The sequence below is a fragment of the Protomyctophum bolini genome, assembly GCF_963924005.1.
Source record: "Protomyctophum bolini genome assembly, chromosome: 8".
Taxonomy (NCBI): Eukaryota; Metazoa; Chordata; class Actinopteri; order Myctophiformes; family Myctophidae; genus Protomyctophum; species Protomyctophum bolini.
Window position 1 is genome coordinate 34,513,332 of NC_137869.1, and position 22,500 is coordinate 34,535,831.

General features: G+C 44.6%; 1 protein-coding gene across 8 annotated transcripts in view; it reads right to left on the reverse strand.

The window, feature by feature from the left end:
• Positions 1–22,500, reverse strand: part of mast2 (microtubule associated serine/threonine kinase 2) — a 169,019-nt gene that overhangs the window by 63,010 nt on the left and 83,509 nt on the right. For 4 of the 8 annotated variants that reach the window (XM_080770652.1, XM_080770655.1, XM_080770653.1 and 1 more), the window contains exon 4: positions 12,704–12,735. In XM_080770652.1, the coding sequence (XP_080626778.1) occupies positions 12,704–12,735 (32 nt within the window). Of the gene's footprint in view, positions 1–2,046; positions 2,254–4,838; positions 5,791–12,703; positions 12,736–22,500 lie in introns of those variants that run through there. The other 4 variants (XM_080770660.1, XM_080770656.1, XM_080770654.1 and 1 more) reach the window with 3 other exon arrangements.

Sequence of the window (22,500 nt, forward strand, 5' to 3'; positions counted from 1 at the left end):
TACGTCCCAACTTCACCAGCTGACAGCTCATCCATCATTCATGAGGATCACGTCGTCACACCCAGGATGATAGATGGTGAAATAGGCTTCAGTGACATGACGCGAGGGCTGCCGTTTTATTATTACTTTTATATAGTGATCCAATACTCCTTCCATTTTATGGGGGATCTGTCTGTATAAATCAGACTATGGTCTTTTTATGTTTAGTTTTTGGTATCTATAACTTGTGAATGATTATACATGAATCTGTAGGCAAGTACTGTACACAAGATCCAGGGATTAAAGCAAAAACTATGTCACAACTGAAAATTAGCACAATTAGCAGTAGCACAACTATGGTCTCGCTGTTCTACATTCTGTCAACCAGTTACAGAAAACCTTTAATGCTTCTGAACTTGTATTCTATTTCTAGTTGACCAATTCAAATACCCTTAGCCAAGAGACAGACACACTGGAGCACCCGCTGGCCTAGCGGTCAAGGTGCATGCCACATAAACTGTAGGCTCTGGCCTGACAGTGCATCACGTGTTCGAGTCCTTTTCATGACGACCTTTGCTGCTTCCCTTCTCTATCCCCCTCTTTCCTGCCCGTCTTCACTGTAACTATCAATAAAGGCACAAAAGTAAAAAAAAATAATAGAAAAAAGAAAAGAGAGACACGCTGGCCTCTATGGATTCCAGATCAGACCTGGCGACTGAGAACTTTAAGCCATGTAAGAGCCTTTCCAGGTCCTCAACGTCTGTACAATATATACAGTAAAGACAGTCGGTGCCTTTCAGTACACATCATCACAGACGGGTTGTACTATCCTACCAGCTGCCTACAGTATCAGGTGGGCCTCATTCTCTTGATGAGCGGCCTACACCTTTCCCCATGCTATCTCAACATCGTGCAGTGCTAACATGAACTTGCTCAAGTAACGCTTGTCAGCATTACCATGTTAACTCTGACTGCGTGCAGACATGGGAAAATGTAGCAGCAGCTAATGGAATTTAAAGCTTTTCAGGCCCCTGACTAACGCTGATGTCACACAGTAGATCTCCTGAAGGCAACGTTGTCCCCAGCCTTCAGTCAGGCTTCTGTAGTTATACCAAAAGCAAGTCACCAGTGTGCTGGGCATATGTGCTGGAATGGAGGGGCTTTAAGAGCATACAAAGTGGAATAAGACATGAAGGAAAGACCTTGGAAACGCCACAGCATGAGGAAGTAATTTAAAAAGCTCAATAAGAGAAACAAGTTGACATTTCAGGACTTGGTTGAATTGATTGGTTAAAAGGACATGCGTAGTATGCGTACAGGCCAGGCCACATAGGCCTGTTAGGCCAAGACAAAATAATTAGTGTCAGGAGGAGGCTCCTGCATTTAAGCACTGGTTAAATGAAATGACTAGTACACTTCATCTTGAGAGAATAAGGTTATTTCCTGATAAACAGGGAGAGACAGTTTGATAAGGTTTGGCTGCCCCTTGTCCATTACCTGAGTAGAAACAATTAATAGACAGGATACCATTGATATGGTTGACTGTACGCCATTTTCCTTTCAGATGTTTTCCATGAGCTTTCTATCATCTTATTATATAGTATGCAGAGTCACTGAGCAGTATGGGTGGGAGGGTTAAGGGATTTCTTTCTCTTTTGTGTCTTGTTTATTTTTTCTTTCATTCCGTTTCATTGAAAAAAAAATGTATTTCATATCATAATGTTTAACAATTTCTAATCTGTTCAATAAAAACATATTTGACAAAAAATAAATAAATAGTGTAATCTATTCTAACAACCCCAAAACGAGTGAGTACCTTGCCCTGGGAATAATATCAACAACACAAACACGTGCATGTGCAATGTGCATGCACCTTACGGTTTGCCATTGTATAATGGCCTTTTAGTTGTATGTGTTCTTCCCAGTAAAGGCCAAAGTCACAGTAGCTAAAAAGACAGCATTTCTACAAAATCATCACAATGCTTGCTGGGTCGCTTAACTACTCAATGGAAGATCAGTGAACTAAGTGGCGCGCACGCACGCACACCCACACCCACACACACTTACCTCCAGAGGAAGGGGTTGCCTCCCTGGCGGACCGGGGCGGAGAGAGGACCGTCGGAGGAACAGAGGGAGGGAGAGGAGAAGAGAGAGTAGGAGGAGAGGAGGACCAAGGGGGTCTGGATGACGGAGGGATGAAAGGATGTGGGAGACAGCAGGTGCTGAAGGAGGCTGCTGTTGCCGTGGCAACGCAGCTGAGCTGGCGACCAGATTCTGCCGAAAAGGATGGGATGAGGATGGGGAGGTGAGGGGAGGGAGGGTGTGAGAGAGGACCACTGAACCAGGGCAACTACAGGTGTATGTGCAAGGGTATGTCCGTGAGTGCATGACTATGTGCGTGTGCGTGTGTGTGTGTGTGTGCGTGTGCGCACGCTTGTGCTGGTGACAAGGCACCGTCTTGAAGTGACTAGAAGGTTTTGGGTAGTGAAACATGATTTCAACTACAACAGAGACATTACATTTCTCAAGAGCAGACACGAGAGCAAGATTAATGAAGAGAGAGAGAGATGGAGAACACGAGGCACTGCATTATGGGCAGGTGTTTTGTGATACGGGCATAACTAAAAAGATAAACTGAAATTTGAATCTTGAGAGAAGTCCTATTTAATTAATTTTCAACTCGCCTGTGTGTAATGTGTATGTGTGCGTGGCTTGCGTGCGTGCATGTGTGTGTCTGTCAGTCTGTCTTCCAGCCTGCTAGGTGTTTACTCTGTGTCTGTGTCTTGGTCCCCTCGCAGTAGGTAGATAGCAGATATACCCTAGCTGGCACAGTTAGTGCAGTTGGGCAGCCAAGTTGCATTGTGGGAGTTTTGGACCTCACAGAGCTAATCAGGTGTCCCACGGTGCAGAAGAAATGGGCCGATGGAGGAATAGATTAAAGCCAGGTGGAGGGAAGTGAGAGACGAGTGACAGATCCAGACAGTAAGCCTGGCTTCTGAATAAGTAAACAAACGCATAAAAGCCAAAAACTGACCACACTGAGTGCAGCCATTAAAAAATAAATAAATGCTGTAGTACTTTACTAGCTTCCTTGGCTGTCATATCTGAAACACTCCATTTCACTGTTGGCAAGTGAAGACAGTCTCATGGCACCAGACTGTTAGACAAGGAAGGAAGTAGCAAGAGGCTACTGCAACTTCAAGCCAATGAATCTAATTAAAACCCCAGGTGATTAGTCTATAATATTATTCATTTGTTGCTGGCTGGTTGTACAGCTGCAGCGGTGCAGCCACACTGAAAACTGCTCAGTGCATTCCACTGCTCCGCGAAATCTAAGCTGTTTGAAATCTGTACCACAATCTACAGTACCCCACCGTGTTCAATCTACAGTACCCCACCGTGTTCAATCTACAGTACCCCACCGTGTTCAATCTACAGTACCCCACCGTGTTCAATCTACAGTACCCCACCGTGTTCTGCGTTTTGCTTTCCAGGGTGTCCCTGACACAAGCTCAGGCCTATTCCTGTATGTTTGAAGATAGCACAGGATTGGCAAGGCAGACCGGAGTTCGTCAAGCTGGTTAGGGGTCCATACGGGGCTAATCTCCACATACCGGCTCCCCACTGAGAAGGACAAAATGGGTGACACCACCTGCTGCTGGGGGTCTTGGGCTGTGTGTGTGTGTGTGTGTGTGTGTGTGTGTGTGTGTGTGTGTGTGTGTGTGTGTGTGTGTGTGAGAGAGTCTCTCTATTAACAACTTGCAGCCCATTGCAGATCAGGGACAGAGATTATACTGTATATATTATGTCAACAGTATGTGTAATACAGAGTGGAGGGGAAAGACCAGTGGCCTGGTATTTCTAGCTTGCTGAGCTGATGAAGAACTTCCTTCTCATCTTTCTCTCTGTGTCTGCGGTTTGTTTCTGTGACTGGGTTATGAGTCTGAGTGTGTTGGTGAAAGATGAGCTTGACCTCTGCACTGGCCTCGTGATCCCTCTCTCTCTCCCTCTCCCTGCACAGATCACCTTATGCTTTATTGGCTGTTCACTTGAAAACAGCACTCAGTTTGCACTTAAATATATCGGACGGACAGACAGACAGACAGACAGACTGACTGGCAGAGTGGCTTATACTAGCTGCCTGCATGCCTTGCAACTAAAACATAGAAGGCTTTAGGAAATGGGACAAAGGGCATAGTGTTGTGGGTGGCCTATGTGAATGAGAACATGTATGGCTTGGCTAGTAGTAGTTAAACAATGCAATCAATTATTTAACCCATTTAGACCTGAGGCCGATTCTAAAAACGCCTCCTAAAACCTAACCTAAGGTTTTCTGAAAACCTTCAAATTCTTATTAAGTCTTATTATTTTTTAAATGATGTTGCTATATGAGACAGAGGGTGTAGCCGGCATTTAAGGTTACACCAGGTCTAAATGGGTTAAGGTAGATAGGTAGATAGAATAAATACGTTTTAATAAAATAATACATTTTCTAATAAAATAGCTGATCTACAAGCTCACGTTTCACGATGTGATGCGCTTTTACGCAACACTATTGTAAAACAACGTACAAAATAGGTCTTACGTAGAAAATCAGACAAATCAATGTAGTCGATTAAAGTCCTTTTTCTTTTACTATCAATAACCATTAATCAAAGTAGCAATCAACAGAATAATCGCTTATAACAATAGTTAAAGCCCAATGACAAGCAATGCCGTTCTCTCACTCTCTACGCATTGTGAGCTTGTAAATCTGCTATTTTCTGCTAAAGTTTTCCCCAAAATATGGATTCTCTGTGGATAAAGTGGCTAACAAACAAATGGTCTCTCTCACACACAGAGTCCACACACTCTCTTACTGGAGTCGTAGATTAAGAGCCCCTGCCCTCTCTCTCCTTCGCTTCATGCTGTCTCCCAGGGCGTGCAGTGGAAGGGTAATCTTTACTGATCCGGTGGAATGTGCCGGCTCACCTGTCATCATCAAAGCCAGGCCGGCCAATGGGCCCGCTCAGCCTCTGGACAGTACCAAACATGCACAGATATGTCCACTAGCTAATAGTTGGGATGAAACAGCAGAGGTGTGTCACTCATTTCAACTCAATGTGAGTATTGCTGAATTTTGCTAAGTTACCTCAGGACCTGCTGTTAGCTAAACTCACTCACACGTTGCAATGTTAGGTATCTATCTAGGTTACAGTGTTCTCTCACTGACAAGCAGGGACTTGCTGAGTCACAAAAGAGAGTAGGAATGTCTCACCCTCACTGCCTGGAGAAAGCTCTCTCACACACACACACACACACACACACACACACACACACACACACACACACACACACACACACACACTTAGCTAAGGTATATCAACTAAGTGCATGATTACGAACTCGTATTCCAACTGTCAAATTTCAACTCGAGTGCCAGTGTGCTCAGCAAAAATAAAACTGCAACCGTCCTGTTTTCCCTTTTAGCACTTCTGAATAATCCACCAGGAAAAGCTTCAAAGTTAAGAGGAAAACAGCTGCTACTGTAAAGGCTCATTTGCCTCGATTCCTCCTCTCAGTACTGGATAATAACTTGCCGTCTTCAGAGAAATGGTACACAAATGAATATTCCAACTGTTAACCTCCAAGTAGTATAGGACTCCCACAGAGTTCAACAAGTCAAAAAGTTCCTCAGTTCAGCAAGGTCCAAAAAAAGAAGAAGAAAATAAAAGCCATAGCCATGCGTCCTTAGTAACACAGCTCTATCCTGGGTTAAGTCACCCGAGTTTCTCCCCTTGCTTCCTGGAAATCTCAGTCAAATCAGCTCTGTCCACTGTCAACTGGCGTTGTGACTCGGCCTCTCCAATAGCCAGGAGGAGGAGAGAAGGAGGGAGGGAGGGAGGGAGGGAGGGGCAAAGAGGGAGGGAGAGAGAAAGAGGAGATGCGGATAGTGAGCAAGCCTCCTGAGCCTTGCTCTTGATAACTTCATACACAGGACTGTCAATGGCCAGCATGACATAATAGACAAACCTCTATCTTGTGCGTGCATGCACACACAGAGTATCACAAGATCCTGTAAGAGGTTCAGCTGTCGTCTCTCTCTCAGTCCCCCACTATCCTTCATCCCCCCTCTATTCTCTTTTCCAGGAAGGCTGCATGGGGACACCAGGAGCCCTCTGATCACAGCTGAGCTAAATGCAGTTCACATACCTGATAGCCAACTCGCAGACAATGGAGTGGATCAGTGAGGGCACAGGGCGAGTTGGTAGCCTGGGTAGCATTACACATGACATAATCACACACGCACGCACACACACACACACGCACGCACGCACACACGCACGCACGCACACACGCACGCACACACACACACACACACACACACACGAGTTGAGTGATTACTGAGCTGACGCAGGACACAATAACTTCATTACACACCAACGTGGGTACGCTGTCCTCCACGCATGATAGACATTAGAAGGGAAACACTGAGCCACATGAACCCTAGAAGAGTCTATTCTGAACTTGTGTTTGGACACACACAGCCTTAAAGGGTAAGACCACTTTTTTTGAGTTTTGGGTTGTGTATAGTTACTTTGCCATGATGCAACTCCAAATGTGGACAAGAAATAAAAAAGTACTGCTCCATTGATTAGAAATTGATAATTCAAAATATGCTCCTCATTGACTTACATTGTAGCTAAAACAGCTCTCAAAGTCACTCTTTTAGTACATAAACAAACACAAACAAAGTTGATTCAGACAATATAGAGCATCACCAAAACTCATGTGGTTTTATTTTTTCATAAAAATGTTAGATTCCTGTTGATTTTACTATTTGAAGATCTGGAGCCGGATCCACGGATCCAGTCGGGGTTTTCTTCCCAATAAAATGGACAAATCAACAGGAAGATAACATTTTTATGAAAAAATAAAACCACATGAGTTTTGGTGATGCTCTATATTGTCTGAATCAACATTGTTTGTGTTTGTTTCCGTACTAAAAGAGTGACTTTGAGAGTTGTTTTAGCTACAATGTAAGTCAATGAGGAGCATATTTAGAATTATCAATTTCTAATCACTGGAGCAGTTATTTTTTATTTCTTGTCCACATTTGGAGTTGCATCATGGCAAAGTAACTACCGGTACACAACCCAAACCTCAAAAAAAGTCTTACCCTTTAAAGTGTAAAATATGTAGGCCTGTCACAATTATTACATCATCGCCTAATCACAATTATTTGAGATAATCACAATAATGTTTTTGAATAATCGTCATAATCGTTTCCATGTTAAAAATGTCAATACATTTTCCAAAGCTTCAAAAATAGTGGAAATAGCAGAGCTACAAGCTAAAAATGTGCCGTCTCTTGTAGATCAAACAGAAATGCAATTTTGATTAATAATGTTCCAATAATGTTCAATGACATTAATCGTCAAGTAAAATTTCATAATCGTGACAGCCCCAAAAATATGGCCCTGTTTATTGTGCATTCCAAAAGCAGGAGCTATTGGTTGTCAGTGGTGGCCTGGAGTCTGACCAACCATGGGATTACTGTATACAAGGACTGGAACGGCCATCAAACCATGTGATCTCCAAAATACTGGAGACGCCAGCTGGGAGTCTCACAGCATAATATTACGCTCTGACACACACAGTACACAAACTGTACATAATAATGAATTTGGAATGGTAAAACATTAGGAAAACACACCCTCATACAGTACATGCACGCTCACGTACTGACACACACCATATGGCTCTGAGCTGATGAAGGCTCTGTGTCTTCAAAGGACTGGGAAGAGATATGGTAGAGATAGAAACAACTCTTTCATGAGGTAGACTGTGGCTGCTGTCCAACTCTTTACTTGTGACATTTTGACTGTAATGCATAGCAGACGAAGAGGGGATGTACAGAAAAAGATAAAGGCCGTTTCAGACGTGGAGCGAGGGGCGCCACCCGTCCGCTCTAACTCTATGATCCTCCTTTCCTTTCCTTTATTCAGGGAGGTGGAGCACAGTGATCAGACCCCTTACACCGGGGCTCTACCAGGCGCGTTGCGTCTCCGCCGCGTGCGTCAAAATACAAACCGGGGCAATTTGAATGCAGTCACGCGACACAACGCAACGCGGGCAGTGGAGCCACCCTTCATTGATTAAAAAGGGAACATTCCCTGACGGTGACGGAGGTGGAGCCCCGGTGTTAGCTATCATTACAACCAGTTACATGTGCTCAGCAATGCGATACAAACTGAGATACAGCGCTTTGAAAATCATGTTGGAGGCTCAATGGAGCTGGATTTAAAAATCCCATAGCTGGTGGGGACGGAGGCTCTCTATTGACCATTTGCAGACTGCGGCCATGTTTCCATCAGAGTTTGGAAACACCAGTAGGTAACGATAGCCTAGCTACGTTTATAAACGTAGATAGCACCGAAAACTTTAAGAAAGAGAGAATTAAACACAGAGAGGTAGAGAAAGATGGGGGAAAGATGAGTGGCTCTTTTTGACTACAAGAATACAGCGACGTATGCCACATATTGTTTTTTTTTTTTTTACATAAAGTACAAACATCTGCAAAGGGGTGAAAAGCGTAAACAGCTAAATTAAACAGAGTGGTGCAACTCCTCTCCTCCTGCCTCTCTCTCTCTCTGTAATTAGCAGGCAACAGTGCAACACTATCTCTCTCTCTGTTTCTGGCAAAACAGCACCACTTTTGCCCCTACTGGTACTCTAAACATCGGGACATAGTCACATGGTCCCATAGGGACAATGCTGTTCCTTGGAGTGGTTGCACCACTCAAAAACTTTGAAAAAACTGATAATGGGGATTAGGGACAGCAATGAACATGGTGGACAAAATGACCACCAAGGAAAGTAACATCATGGCAGAAAAACAGAACTACATGTGTTCTAGAAAGAAGAGACACACAATCGGGCTGATACTGTATGTCGGCCATAATGCAACCGATATGTCTCAATTTCTAAATACTTTCAACCTGCCGACCGTATTTTGGGCATTTATTCTTTATCTATAAAAAAGGTAATTATTTGTGACAATCTCTAAAATGGGATTGTCATCGGAGCTGTCGCACTTCATTCAAAAGTTTCTTTGATATGTAATAAGGTTCTGGGTTTACTCTTCAAAGTATTACAAATCACCAGGCTGGTTAGAATGCATTCAGCCATGTTTGATAAGCCAGAGACGTGTGCCCAGGTGGACACTGGACAGACACTCCAGTACACACTGTTCAGATGTCTATCTATTAAACCAGTTAAACTGCATGTGTGACAGTGTCTCGTCATGGTCACCCTGGTGAACACTACAACTCTGTAATTTAAAGCACTTTTAACAAAGATCGAATGGCAGCCAGCTCTAAGGACTGTTTGTTTAGGGCACTGACGTGACGACGTGAGACGTCATGTGGCCAATATAAATATATAAATCGTGTGACTGATTGTCGTTTTATCCAATAACACTCTGCATTCATGTCTATCATGTAACGGATATTGTGGCAGTGAATCTGCAGTGAATGAAAGTAACTTTGCCACATATGTGCATGCTTCTAAAAGTCAAAATGATGCTTCATTTCAACATTACCAGGCGTCCCTCACTCACACGAGTGTGATTTTTATTCTCAGCAAAGTGTGATTCAAAGTGAGCTTCCTTGCCCACAGAAAACCTACACACTAACGCACAAACATGCTCACACACACACACACACACACACACACACACACACACACACACACACACACAAGCGCGCACACTGGTATAAATAGGTTTGCATCCCTCAAGTCAACAGTGGGATACTCAGCTGCTCTGGGACACGGACACACAAACAAACTGAAAAACCTTTCAACTTTGTCCTTTAGCCTTTAACCCTGTCAGCGAGCACTCTCAATACCTTGACAAGGACTGGTGGTTGAGTTATGTATACACTGTACCCCTGCTGGCTGTGCCATTACAGTACTGTATGTATGATAAAATCTTATTGGTCATCATACTAGGCGCCTACACCATTCATCCACGTTGCTGCCAGCTGTTGTGAATAAGCCCTTATGGAAGGCTCAGGGTTTATTCACCCATACATCCTGTATAAAGATGTGACGGTGGTGATGAGTGTTCATCGTACAATAAGTCAAACAAATATATGTTGTACCCACATTTCTGTGTGTCAGTGTGTGTGTGTGTGTGTGTGTGTGTGTGTGTGTGTGTGTGTGTGTGTGCGCGCAATCCCAGGCAGGTGCCAGTGTCACTCAAGCATGACCCAAGGTGAAATATCCATGGGCAGAGGTGACAAACTGGCAATGGGACATACTGTAGGCTACTACATTGGGTATAAGAGACCTTTAAGATCTGTGTTCTATCATGCATCTCCAACTGTGTTTTCGATATTAACTATGGTGGCCGTCGTGGCCTAAAGGTTAAAGGAGTGTGCTTGTTGCCGGAAGGTTCCCGGTTCAATTCTGCATATGGCAGGAAAAATCAGGGTGGGGAAATGAATGGCGCGTGCACGCACACGCACACACACGCACACGCACACACACACACACACACACACACACACACACACACACACACACACACACACACACACCAATATGACATCATTTTAGATTACGTGAGATTCTCTGGTGGAGATAAGCCACATCGATATTTGAGCCCTCCTTGTGTCCTCAGACATCTTCAGTGGTGTAATGGTGACACAACAGCCGACAGACAGTGAGAGTCAACTCTCTAAGGGCGATGCCAGCCACCTGTCGAAGAAAACTCATGGCCGCTTGTATTCGCAACTTTATTCTTTCGGTCATGACCCACCAGGCATATAGGCATAGGTGGTGGGAAAAGTTAAACAAAAATGACGTTTCAAAAGTAATTCCAGTCTACTTGCATTTGCATTGTTGAGTTTTTTGGTTAATTAGATTAATAAAAATTTAGACACAGAGTTAAAATAATAAAACTTCTTTACTAGTAGCTAAACTAAAAAGTTTGCTTTGGACTGAGCCGAATGTGAACAGAAATAAAAGCCTGGGTACCGAGGCTAGCTTTGGACCAATCTTTTCTTCTTGTTGCGTGCCGACAGAACACCAGAGAAGGAGCCATACAGCTGTGTTCCCTTGAGGACGCTCAGGTAAACACAACAGGTAAACCTGTTGTTGTCACGCAAATGATTTGGGTACTTGACAAGTCGTGAATCTAGGGGGGGGGAGGGGGGGGTGCGGCCACGTAAACCTGTTATGCAAGTAACCGACGGATTTGGGTCTTTAAATGTAAGGGGGACGCGTTCTAGCGTGTGCAGTGTGCACCGTACCGTTCCGTACCTGTGCATGCATGTTTTTGTGTTTGTTTTTTTCCTTTTTGTACCACGCCGTGGTACCTCGTGCAACGAGCATGATACCACTGGATATCTTGGAAGCTTCTATTTCTCTTCAGACTCTGTTTGTCTGCTGAACAACTGATTTCGAAGTACTACAGTTGGTTAATAAAGCATTGGAAAGACATAAAGCATATAAAGCATCCACACCTCTCACGTCAAAATTAGGCCAGGTCTGTTTTCTGACCCAGAGTCAGAAAACAGACGGACGGAGTCACTAGTCTCTGCACTAGTGACTCCGACAGGTTGGTTGAGGCACCTGTTCAGCAGGGAGAGGAACCGTGTCAGATAATGTGTTCCTCTGCGAGTGCTACGCCCTTCCCGTGAATCTCCTCACTAGTGTCAGCTGAAAAGAAGTGGCTGGCGTGTATCAGAGGAGACATGGTTGTCTACAGTGTCTCTACACACTCCCACATAAACAACATGTTGTGAGCGTTGAGTACTGTCACACGCACGACACGCTGTGAGCTTGTGGACTGGCGTGACAAGTGACAGGGACTACAAGTGAGTGTAATGGGTGTGGCACCACCTGTGTGACAGTGACTACAAGCGAGTAATGTAATGAGTGTGACGACACACTGACTGTGGTGACATATGTGACGCCACCAGCGTGACAGTGACAGGGAATGAGTTCAAATGAGTGTGTTGACAGTGACTATAAATAAGTGTGGGATGAATGGGGAAACAAGTGTGCTGGAAATGTTGGAATGGGCAAGTCTATGCTCTTTTAAATCAGCTCAGCTTTTGATTCATTTCACATTTCACTTCATTCCTGTATTGAATTGTAATTTTTCTATTCACTTAACTCTTAATTACAAATTTAAAATGATAGTTAAATGCATTTATTTTGCACTCCATCTTAATGCTTCCAATGTTTCGTGCAAAGCACTTTTAATTGCCCTATAGTTGAACTGTGCTACACATTGCCCTTCGATCCCCCATCAGTCACCATCTCACTGTGGAGTCCACTGAATGTGTACACACAGTACAGCCATCAGTCTCACTGTGGAGTCCGCTGAATGTGTACACACAGTACAGACAGTCTCACTGTGGAGTCCGCTGAATGTGTACACACAGTACAGACAGTCTCACTGTGGAGTCCGCTGAATGTGTACACACAGTACAGACAGTCTCACTGTGGAGTCCGCTGAATGTGTACACACAGTACAGACATCAGTCTCACTGTGGAGTCCGCTGAATGTGTACACAGAACAGACATACAAACAAACATGTAGACCTAAGCAGCACGCATGGTTCATTGCAGCACTCCTTCCAAGGCCTCCGTTCCATTTCGAGATGGAAAACTACAGCTGGCGTCCCACATCATCATGAGATAAGGAGAGGGAGGAATGATGGGTACTTACAAACTGCCCCTCCTCGGAAGGCTCAGCTCCTTCTGAAATGAAAGAGAGAGAGAGAGAGAGCGAGAGAGCGAGAGAGAGAGAGAGAGAGAGAGAGAGGAGAGAGAGAGTGAGAGTTTAGTATCTGGAACATTGCTTTGTCAGGATAATTAAACATTGATTCATATCAGTTCACATTGGCTCTGCCACACAGTTTAGCAATTCTGAACTCAGGGACTCTTTGAGTGCCATAAGAACATGATGTTCAGTCAAGGGGGGGGGAAATGCTTGCAATGCCACACATGGCCAACAGATGTCACTGTGACACAATGTGTATGTACAACTCTACCATTATGTCATACCAGTTCTGACAGTAAACTGTGGTTCAGCATTTGGAGGAAAGTGTTATTTGGCATCCGATGGCGTGACGTGATGCATTAACAGTTAACACATGTCTAAACGCACACACGTGTAATTGTTTGTCACGCTCACTACACAGGGAAGAGAGAGCTTACACACATGTAACAAATGTAACAAAATTGACCCTTCATTTATGGAATTTGTACACTCAGAAAAATTGCTCTAAAAAGGCTAGACTGGTCTAAAGCACTTGCCAAATTACGTGTCATGTCTGGTCAACAATACTACCCGTTGTTTTCCATTTACACGTTGGTATTTACAATAGCCAATAAAAGCCCTGCCTGGGAGGAGTAAACTGACAATATATATTGCACAGGGCCATAATGAAACTCAGTTCAGTGGCTGTGTCTGTGCCTGGAGGCTGGCCAGCTGCAGGTTCCATTCAACCACAAGGGGGCAGAGCAGTCTCAGTGTGATACGGCACTCTGTAGTGTGTCCACAGACAGAGTTCAAGCTTACCATCTATCTCTCTCTCTGTGTGTGTGTGTGTGTGTGTGTGTGTGTGTGTGTGTGTGTGTGTGTGTGTGTGTGTGTGTGTGTGTGTGTGTGTGTGTGTGTGTGTGTGTGTGTGTCAGGTTAAGTGACATGGTGGCAACACTGGGTTACACACACGCACTGTTTGTTTTACATCACCATTACATCACCTAATCAACATGAGTTAGACTTTAATATATTAGCGCCCCTCACTTAACACAGGTGTGATTTTCTTCTATTAATTTGGTCATTAAGGTCCACAGAATGAGAGGTCTGCTCTGCTGGAAATATCACGAAAAAAAAGTTATGGACATTTTTGTATACCACACCATAGAGGCATAGATAACCAATATAAGGCAAAATTTCATTGTACTTTAAGTAGCATGTGACATGTCAAACTAGGGGGTTTTCATGATTCTGAATCCATTCCAAGCACGAAAAACACTCGTCTTAGGCCAGGGAGTGTTTTTCGTGCATGAAAACCCCCTATTTTGACATGTCACATGTTACTTAAATTATGATGACATTTTGCCTTATATTGGTTGTCTATGATATGGTATACAGTACACAAATGTACATAACTTTTCTCATTTTGTGGACCTTAATGAGTCAATAGGAAAAACACAAATAAAAAGTATGTCATGACATCACAGGTTAATCCTTAACCGTTGAGCTTTTGGGCCTGTGGCTCCCCGGCTATAGGCTATAGGCAGTATGGCTGTGTCATCAGGAGTCAGATAGGCTCTCTCTCTCTCAACCGTCCATCTCAACATCTCTCTGTTTCATTTGCTCTTTAAAGATAAGCTAATGGACATAATGGAGTTTAGTTGGTACAGGGTGAGTGGCTTAAAGTGACTGTATTGGTTGCTAAGGGCTCCAGCATAATGGTGTGAGTTTCAGTGTGTGTCTGTGTGTGTGTGTGCGTGCATGCGTGTGTTTAGTATAGTAACAGTCTTCAAGCTCTGGTCAATTGTCAGTCAGGACTCCTGCAACACATCTAGATGAATGTACTCAGACGGGAATAGGCAGACATGATTGATTTTGTGCACATGTGTGGGTGTGTGTGTGTGTGTGTGTGTATACCTGCATCGAGTTATCTTGTACACAGAAGTTGATCTATTGAAGATTCTGACCTTCAAAGTACATAATTTTTGTTTTGATTGTATTGCTGTATTGTTGTATTGTTCTTTCTGCTTTGGCAATGTAAACGTATGTTTTCTCGTGCCAATAAAGCCCTTTGAATTGAATTGAATTGTGTGTGTGTGTGTGTGTGTGTGTGTGTGTGTGTGTGTGTGTGTGTGTGTCACTCAGGCTAGACAGATAGCAGAGGAACAGTGATCCCATTAGCCCTATAAACCAGATGCTGCACAGTCAGGGCAGGAAATGAGTTGGGCCTGTATCAGAAAAGAAACCACCTCCACTGCTCCCTTTTTCTCTTCTCCACAGTCCCCTCCTTGTTTACACTCTTACAATAGCATGAGTAGTGAGGAGGAGGGGAGAGAGAGAGAGAGAGAGAGAGACAGTGGTTTTAGTACATCCTTTATGCTCCAATCCATCCAGATCCAGCCACAGAGCTCCTATACATTAGCCCTGTAATGTGAAATGATGCTGCTGGCATCCCCCACTCCGCTACACTTTATTGCATTATGGGTTTTTTTGCGTGTACATTTGTTGCAGCTGACCCCCCCCCCCCCCCCCCCCCCCGCCCCCCCCCCTCTCCCCTCTTTACCCCTCAGGGTGATGTACATAGACCGAACCCCCCCCCCACACACACACACACACACACAGCCCTGTGTTCCCGTGTCATATAAAAGCACAAAGTGAGCCCAGTGATGAAATTAGCCACAGTGACAGTTTGGATGGAGGCCACAATGCACACACAGCCAAAAGCAATCTGCCCGATGGAATACAGGCATCAATATTAGGCTTTATAACTAGCCAGAGAGACACAAACACACAGACAGAGAGGAGAGGAGGTCGTAATGTAATTAGAGAGATGGACAAAAAGAGAGAGAGACAGAGAGAGAGAGAGACAGAGAGAGCGAGAGAGAGCGAGAGAGAGAGAGAGAGAGAGAGAGAGACAGAGCGAGAGAGAGTAGAGAAAGAGAGACAGAGTCTGAGAGAGATGGAGCAAGAGAGAGAGACAGAGAGAGAGCAAGATAGAGGAAAATGAGATGCAAGATAAGCCCAGTCTAAACATGGGGGGGAAGCCAGAACGTGCCTTGTTATTGAACACTAGGTTTATCTACAGAATGTTGGGAGTTCAGAGCATGGGTGGTGTGTGTGTGAGTACTGGTGACTGCATATATAAACATGCATGCATGTTTTCCTTGTTGTTTTTTTGTGTGTTTTGACTTGGAACATAATGTTGAAATCCCAATGGTAAATGTCTGTTATCAACTTAGCATATAAGGAAGAGTGAATTTAAATGAGAATGTGTGTGCGTGTGTGTGTGTGTGTGTGTTAGTGACAGTCCCACTGCCTCCCCCCAGCTAGCTGGTGGCTGTGTGCCATGTCCTCTGTGCCCACCATGGCCCTGGACCCCCCAACAATGCCGTGCCAGGGAAGTGACTGACAGGATAGGGAAAGGCAGTGCCAGCAAGCCAGGCGCATGCAAAGTGATGTGACATGTTTGCGCACGCACGCACGCACGCACGCACAATATGATGAAGTATGAAGAATGGGCACACACTGTGACAGCTCCTGGGGAACACCAAACCAAGCTGACAGGAGATAAGATAGGACAGATGAGACAGACAGATCTAGACAAGAAGAAACACTACAGGAAAATGGACTGTAGCGTGCAATGTGCTCATGCGCACACGCACAGACACACACACACACACACACACACACACACACACACACACACACACACACACACACACACACACACACACAAAGAGCCAACTGAAGTAAACACATTTCAAAGACTGAGCCGTTCAGACTAAACTGCACCATTTCCATTTCCCCAAAGCGAGAGGCCATTAGACTTGAAGTAACATGAGAAGTAATGGATTGGTGAGTGCAAGTCGAAGGGTAAGAGAAACAAAGCCAGTGAGAAAGAGGAACTGTGTGTGTGTGTGTGTGTGTGTGTGTGTGTGTGTGTACGCACGTCGCACGTACGTGCGTGCGCAGGCGAATCGGTCTGCGTCTCTGCGTGTCCTGGTGTAATTGCTGAATGCAAGCGTAGTGTGCGTGCACTGTGATATGTACCGCCCACGTCGGCCCTATCGTAGCCATAGCATGTTTAAGCCCAGCTAAAAACATGCAATTAACATGGCGATGCATGCAACCCCTCGCTCCGGCAGAGCCAATTAGAGCCGGAGATGAGGCGAGCGTTCATTATCCGTCTCCCTGAATACTGATGAGCACGCGTTCTCACAACAAAGACGGGTTATGAAACAACACAGACAGAACACTGACATGGAGGACAGACAGACAGGAAGAGGAGGTGGAGACGAGGTATGAAACAGCTGGCACAGAATGTACAGTATTTACAGACCAGGGCAAACAAACTCACATTGTGACACAGAATTATACACATGCATAATAGATGTAGGTCGATTTTCATGATAAATATATGTTTACGATGGGAAAATACTTAAAATGTTCAATTTAAAGTATGTTCTATAAAGAAAAAGTCAAAAGGGGATGCGTGTGTGTGTGCACACACACACACACACACACACACACACACACACTTGCTGCAAGGATGTATAATCGACGCATCTCCTAATGAGGTCTATTGACCCTCTCAGCCTTGGGTTGGAAACCTGCTCTGAGAAATTGATTCCAACAATAACTCATTAGCTAGATGCAGAGTGTACATTAGGTTCTCAGAGAATGCATGGCAAAAAAAAAAGAAATTATCAGACGTTTTATTGAAGGAAAAGTTGATCGCCTTACACTGAGCTTGTACAGCATGAGTGTAAAATTACCCTTGAAAGAACTAACAGGACTTGTTCAGAATTCAACCTACAAGTATAAGCAGGCAGTGAAAACGTACATTGTGCAAATATACATCAGCTCAAGTGAATTACCATATATTACCATATATACCATATATTATATAGTCCTCAACGTGAACCAGAACCCAAAAACATGACTACCAAAAGTGTCTGACTGATTGAAAACTTACTTAAAAACATGACTACCAAAAGGGTTTGACTGATTGAAAACTTACTTAAAAACATGACTACCAAAAGGGTTTGACTGATTGAAAACCTTCTTAAGGTGTGTTCAAACCTGAAGATATATATTTGTTTCCAGTCGCTTCAATCGCTTCACTTTGGTCTCACAGCGCCAAATGGACCTGCTCGTTCACCCAAGACGACTCAGTTAAATATATTAACGTCTTATATTTATGTCTTTCTAAAGGGTTTGTAATTTATATATTGTTTTTGCCATCTTTGCGTCTTTGCATTGACTTTGGAATGGATATAATTGTGCCACTATCCAGGTCTGATGAACGCAGCTTTAGCAGTTTGCAAAAAAAGCACAGCAAAGTCCAGTTCAATACAAGGTCTGCTAAGAGGATTTAAACCCAAGAAGGCCTATGGCTTGTTTCCATTGGGGTCCTTTAGTACTCAACTGTATACCATTAACATATACTAGGAAGATTAAGCTATTTGATGAACTTGCTATAGCTGTACTTGCATCACGTAGCTCTGCAGGTAGTGCCCTTAGAATAGATAAAAACAATGAAATATTATTGCACTCAACGATCCCCTCCTGATTATCAGAGATGTATGAATATTACAAAACAATTAGCCGTTTACAGATCCTTGGACAGACAATAATCACATGATATGGGAATTAGCTAATGAGAAGAGTGAATCCATCAACAGAACAGCATCTAAAAACGTTAGACCATTAAGGATGGGTGCTGGTAAATGGAATGGTACTGCAAAACCACATAAACCCTAAATACTTTTTGACTGGAGTCACCCAGGGTTCTATCCTCAGAGTCACCCAGGGTTCTATCCTCAGAGTCACCCAGGGTTCTATCCTCAGAGTCACCCAGGGTTCTATCCTCAGAGTCACCCAGGGTTCTATCCTCAGAGTCACCCAGGGTTCTATCCTCAGAGTCACCCAGGGTTCTATCCTCACCCAGGGTTCTATCCTCAGAGTCACCCAGGGTTATATCCTCACCCAGGGTTCTATCCTCAGAGTCACCCAGGGTTATATCCTCAGAGTCACCCAGGGTTCTATCCTCAGAGTCACCCAGGGTTCTATCCTCAGTCACCCAGGGTTCTATCCTCAGAGTCACCCAGGGTTCTATCCTCAGAGTCACCCAGGGTTCTATCCTCAGAGTCACCCAGGGTTCTATCCTCAGTCACCCAGGGTTCTATCCTCAGTCACCCAGGGTTCTATCCTCAGTCACCCAGGGTTCTATCCTCAGAGTCACCCAGGGTTCTATCCTCAGAGTCACCCAGGGTTCTATCCTCAGTCACCCAGGGTTCTATCCTCAGAGTCACCCAGGGTTCTATCCTCACCCAGGGTTCTATCCTCAGAGTCACCCAGGGTTCTATCCTCACCCAGGGTTCTATCCTCAGAGTCACCCAGGGTTCTATCCTCAGAGTCAACCAGGGTTCTATCCTCAGAGTCCCCCAGGGTTCTATCCTCAGAGTCACCCAGGGTTCTATCCTCAGTCACCCAGGGTTCTATCCTCAGAGTCAACCAGGGTTCTATCCTCAGAGTCCCCCAGGGTTCTATCCTCAGAGTCACCCAGGGTTCTATCCTCAGAGTCCCCCAGGGTTCTATCCTCAACCAGGGTTCTATCCTCAGAGTCACCCAGGGTTCTATCCTCACACAGGGTTCTATCCTCAGAGTCCCCCAGGGTTCTATCCTCACCCAGGGTTCTATCCTCAGCCTCCAAATTTAATCCCTCTACACCAAATCTACAAGCTGCTATTTTCTCCAAATGTTCAGTCCATTTTTGCCAAATGTTGGCCTATTATGACATACCCAGAATACGCTAGGGTTCATGTGTTTAAGCAGCAACGTAAAACCTCACTCAATGAGCTAATTGTCCGCGGCTGTAGCAGTGAAAGCCTCTCTGAAGACTCATGGTGACGCTAATGAATCCCCTGATAATGCTTAACGGCTAACCTGACAGCCTGTCTAATGGTGGGACCTTCCCAATGGGACAGGAATTTCAGATAGGTGAGTGTGCGTGTAAGTGTCTCTCGGCCCACCCCCCGCTTGCGTGCGTGCGTGTGTTAGGGCTACGCAACACAGAGAGATCATAAATGTGTGTTTGGGTATGAATGAATGTGCACACAGTACCATTAGGATTCACCAGGGCCACACACTGACACATTAACTCAACCTGCCACCATTAGTGTGCAAGAGAAGAGGGAGTTGGAGGGGTGTGCGTGTGTGTGTGTGTGTGTGTGTGTGTGTCTTGGAGTATATGACATCCATTTAGGTAAGCTTTTAATCTTCTAAATGAGAGAAAGTAATTCAACGTCTGCACCTACGCCAAGAGTGGTCGTTGGGAATAATTGCCCACATCCAGTAAGCAGAGAGAGAGGGAGAGAGGGAGAGAGAGAGAGAGTGTGTGTGTGTGTGCGTGCGTGTGCGTGTGCGTGTGTGTGTGTGTGTGTGTGTGTGTGTGTGTGTGTGTGTGTGTGTGTGTGTGCGCGCGCCTGTGTGTGAGTGAGAGAAAGAGAGCAAGGGAGAGAGATATAGAGACAGATAGATAGAGAGCGCGCAAGTATATTGTTGCACAAATCTTAGGAAAGGAAAATGGGAGTTCCATAATGTAACTTTACTAGAGTAAAACATACAGAGTTGGACTGTTGGCTTACATTCTAAGTGTGGGTAGACTGGGTCTGTAGCCTAATAATGCCTGCGGCTAGCTAATATCTCCAATAAGACGAATATATTATTAATAAACCAAATTATCAAAAGTCAGAGGAATAACCACATTTGCACTGTTACTTTTCAACACTTTGTGAAGGGAAATATTCAACCAAACCATGTCCTCGTACCGTTTGCTCTTTAAGCTATCAGGTGTTTGTCTTAATGACGACGCATGAAACAAGGAGGAGGGTTGTCAATTAAGAAAGGTTAAGAGTTACAGCCCTGGAGTGGAAACAGACGCTAAGTAGACACGTGCCCTTGCATGATACGACCAATTAACGAATTAATCAATTACATTTCATACTTCATCGTACGCCGTTGTCACATGGTCAAAATAGCCTTACAAGGTGTTGCCATCGTTATCGGCTATTTTAGCTATTCTGGAACATTTTCGCAAATCCTATAATGTAGGGGTGCCAGGGCAAATATGGTTGAACAGTCAGTCAAAGCACTGTGGCATACAGCAGGATAAGAACATGTCTCTTTCACATGGCCGTGGCACAGAAGAGCATGTAGAGAGTCACAAAGAGAGAGACATAGAGAGAGGACTTCCATTATTGAAGACAAGGAGCTGTGGTTCCACTCAGAGGCTGCATGTCAGCCCTCTTGTGTCTCCGGCTGTCTGGCTGAACCAGCTGTCCCCAGTACCAGTACCTACAGTATGGCTCTACAACGTGCGTGCTACGGTACACATAAAAATACTGCCATCATTTCTGTAAACTGGAAAAGATGTCATGTAGCCCAAAATGGTGTTTGACCAGTTCAAATTGACTGTCTCATAAAGAACCACTAACGATTATCCCACAGTAAATCAAATGGTTTAATGTTTTCACAGCAGGGGATTTAATCCTGTTCCGCGTGCTGGCAGAACCGCGTGTTGGTATAATCATCAGTAAGCTGCTAATATCCTGAATGGTCAACATCTGCTCAAATGAAACAATGCACCTGAAGCTGAACCTGACAAATTCCTAAAGTGTCACTAAACTGGCGACCATGGCCATGAATTTAATATACTTGTTAGTGACAATGCATCGCAAGGCAACACGAACCGCTCCACTCCCATTTCCTGGAGTCTGCTGCGGTCTATCATCCATGTAATGTTTTATTCTCCAAACAGTGTTCTCTCTCTCTGTGTTGTGTCCCTCAGTCTGAATGGCACATCCTTTCATTTCTCATCCTGCCCTTCCTCTACAGCTGGGCTATTCAGTTGGCCATCATCAGCACCACTTCACAAACACCAAACACACACCTTCCTAGCACACTGCAAGGGGACATGGATGTCAGCACTCGCCAGCTGTTGTTCTGTCGTGCGCGCGCGCGCACACACACACACACACACACACACACACACACACACACACACACACACACACACACACACACACACACACACACACACACACACACATACTAGACCATTCCTTTGTGGATAAAATATGCTAATCGGGTTCTCCATTGTATGGCTACACATATTATGTATATAGTACGAAAACCACACAGAAAGATACAAACATTATTATGCTCTCTCTCTCTCTCTCTCTCTCTCTCTCTCATGGAGCTAAACTAATCCAGGCCTCATCAGTGTATCCGTCAGTGGTTCCAGCAGGCTCGCTAGCTGCTAAAACACCATCAGTGATGGCAGGGGAAACAAGCTAATCCTAATTAGAATTTACACATTTAACTGAAATTTGCAACGCCTCGCTGGCAGCTTTATCTGTAGATAATAGAGGGAGAGAGATGAAGAGAGAGAGAGAGAGAGAGAGAGAGAGAGAGAGAGAGAGAGAGAGGAGTGACAGGAGAGGACACATGATGAAGAAAGGGGAGAAAGGAGTGACAGCAATGACTCTCTCCTTGCTATGAAGGATGAAGAGAAATGGAGAGAGCGTGCGCACGTGTGTGTGTGTGTGTGTGTGTGTGTGTGTGTGTGTGTGTGTGTGTGTGTGTGTGTGTGTGTGTGTGTGTGTGTGTGTGTGTGTGTGTGTGTGTGTGTGTGTGTGTGTGTGTGTGTGCGTGCATGCGTATTGAAAAGACAAGTTAGGTAGTTGGGTGTGCATCCT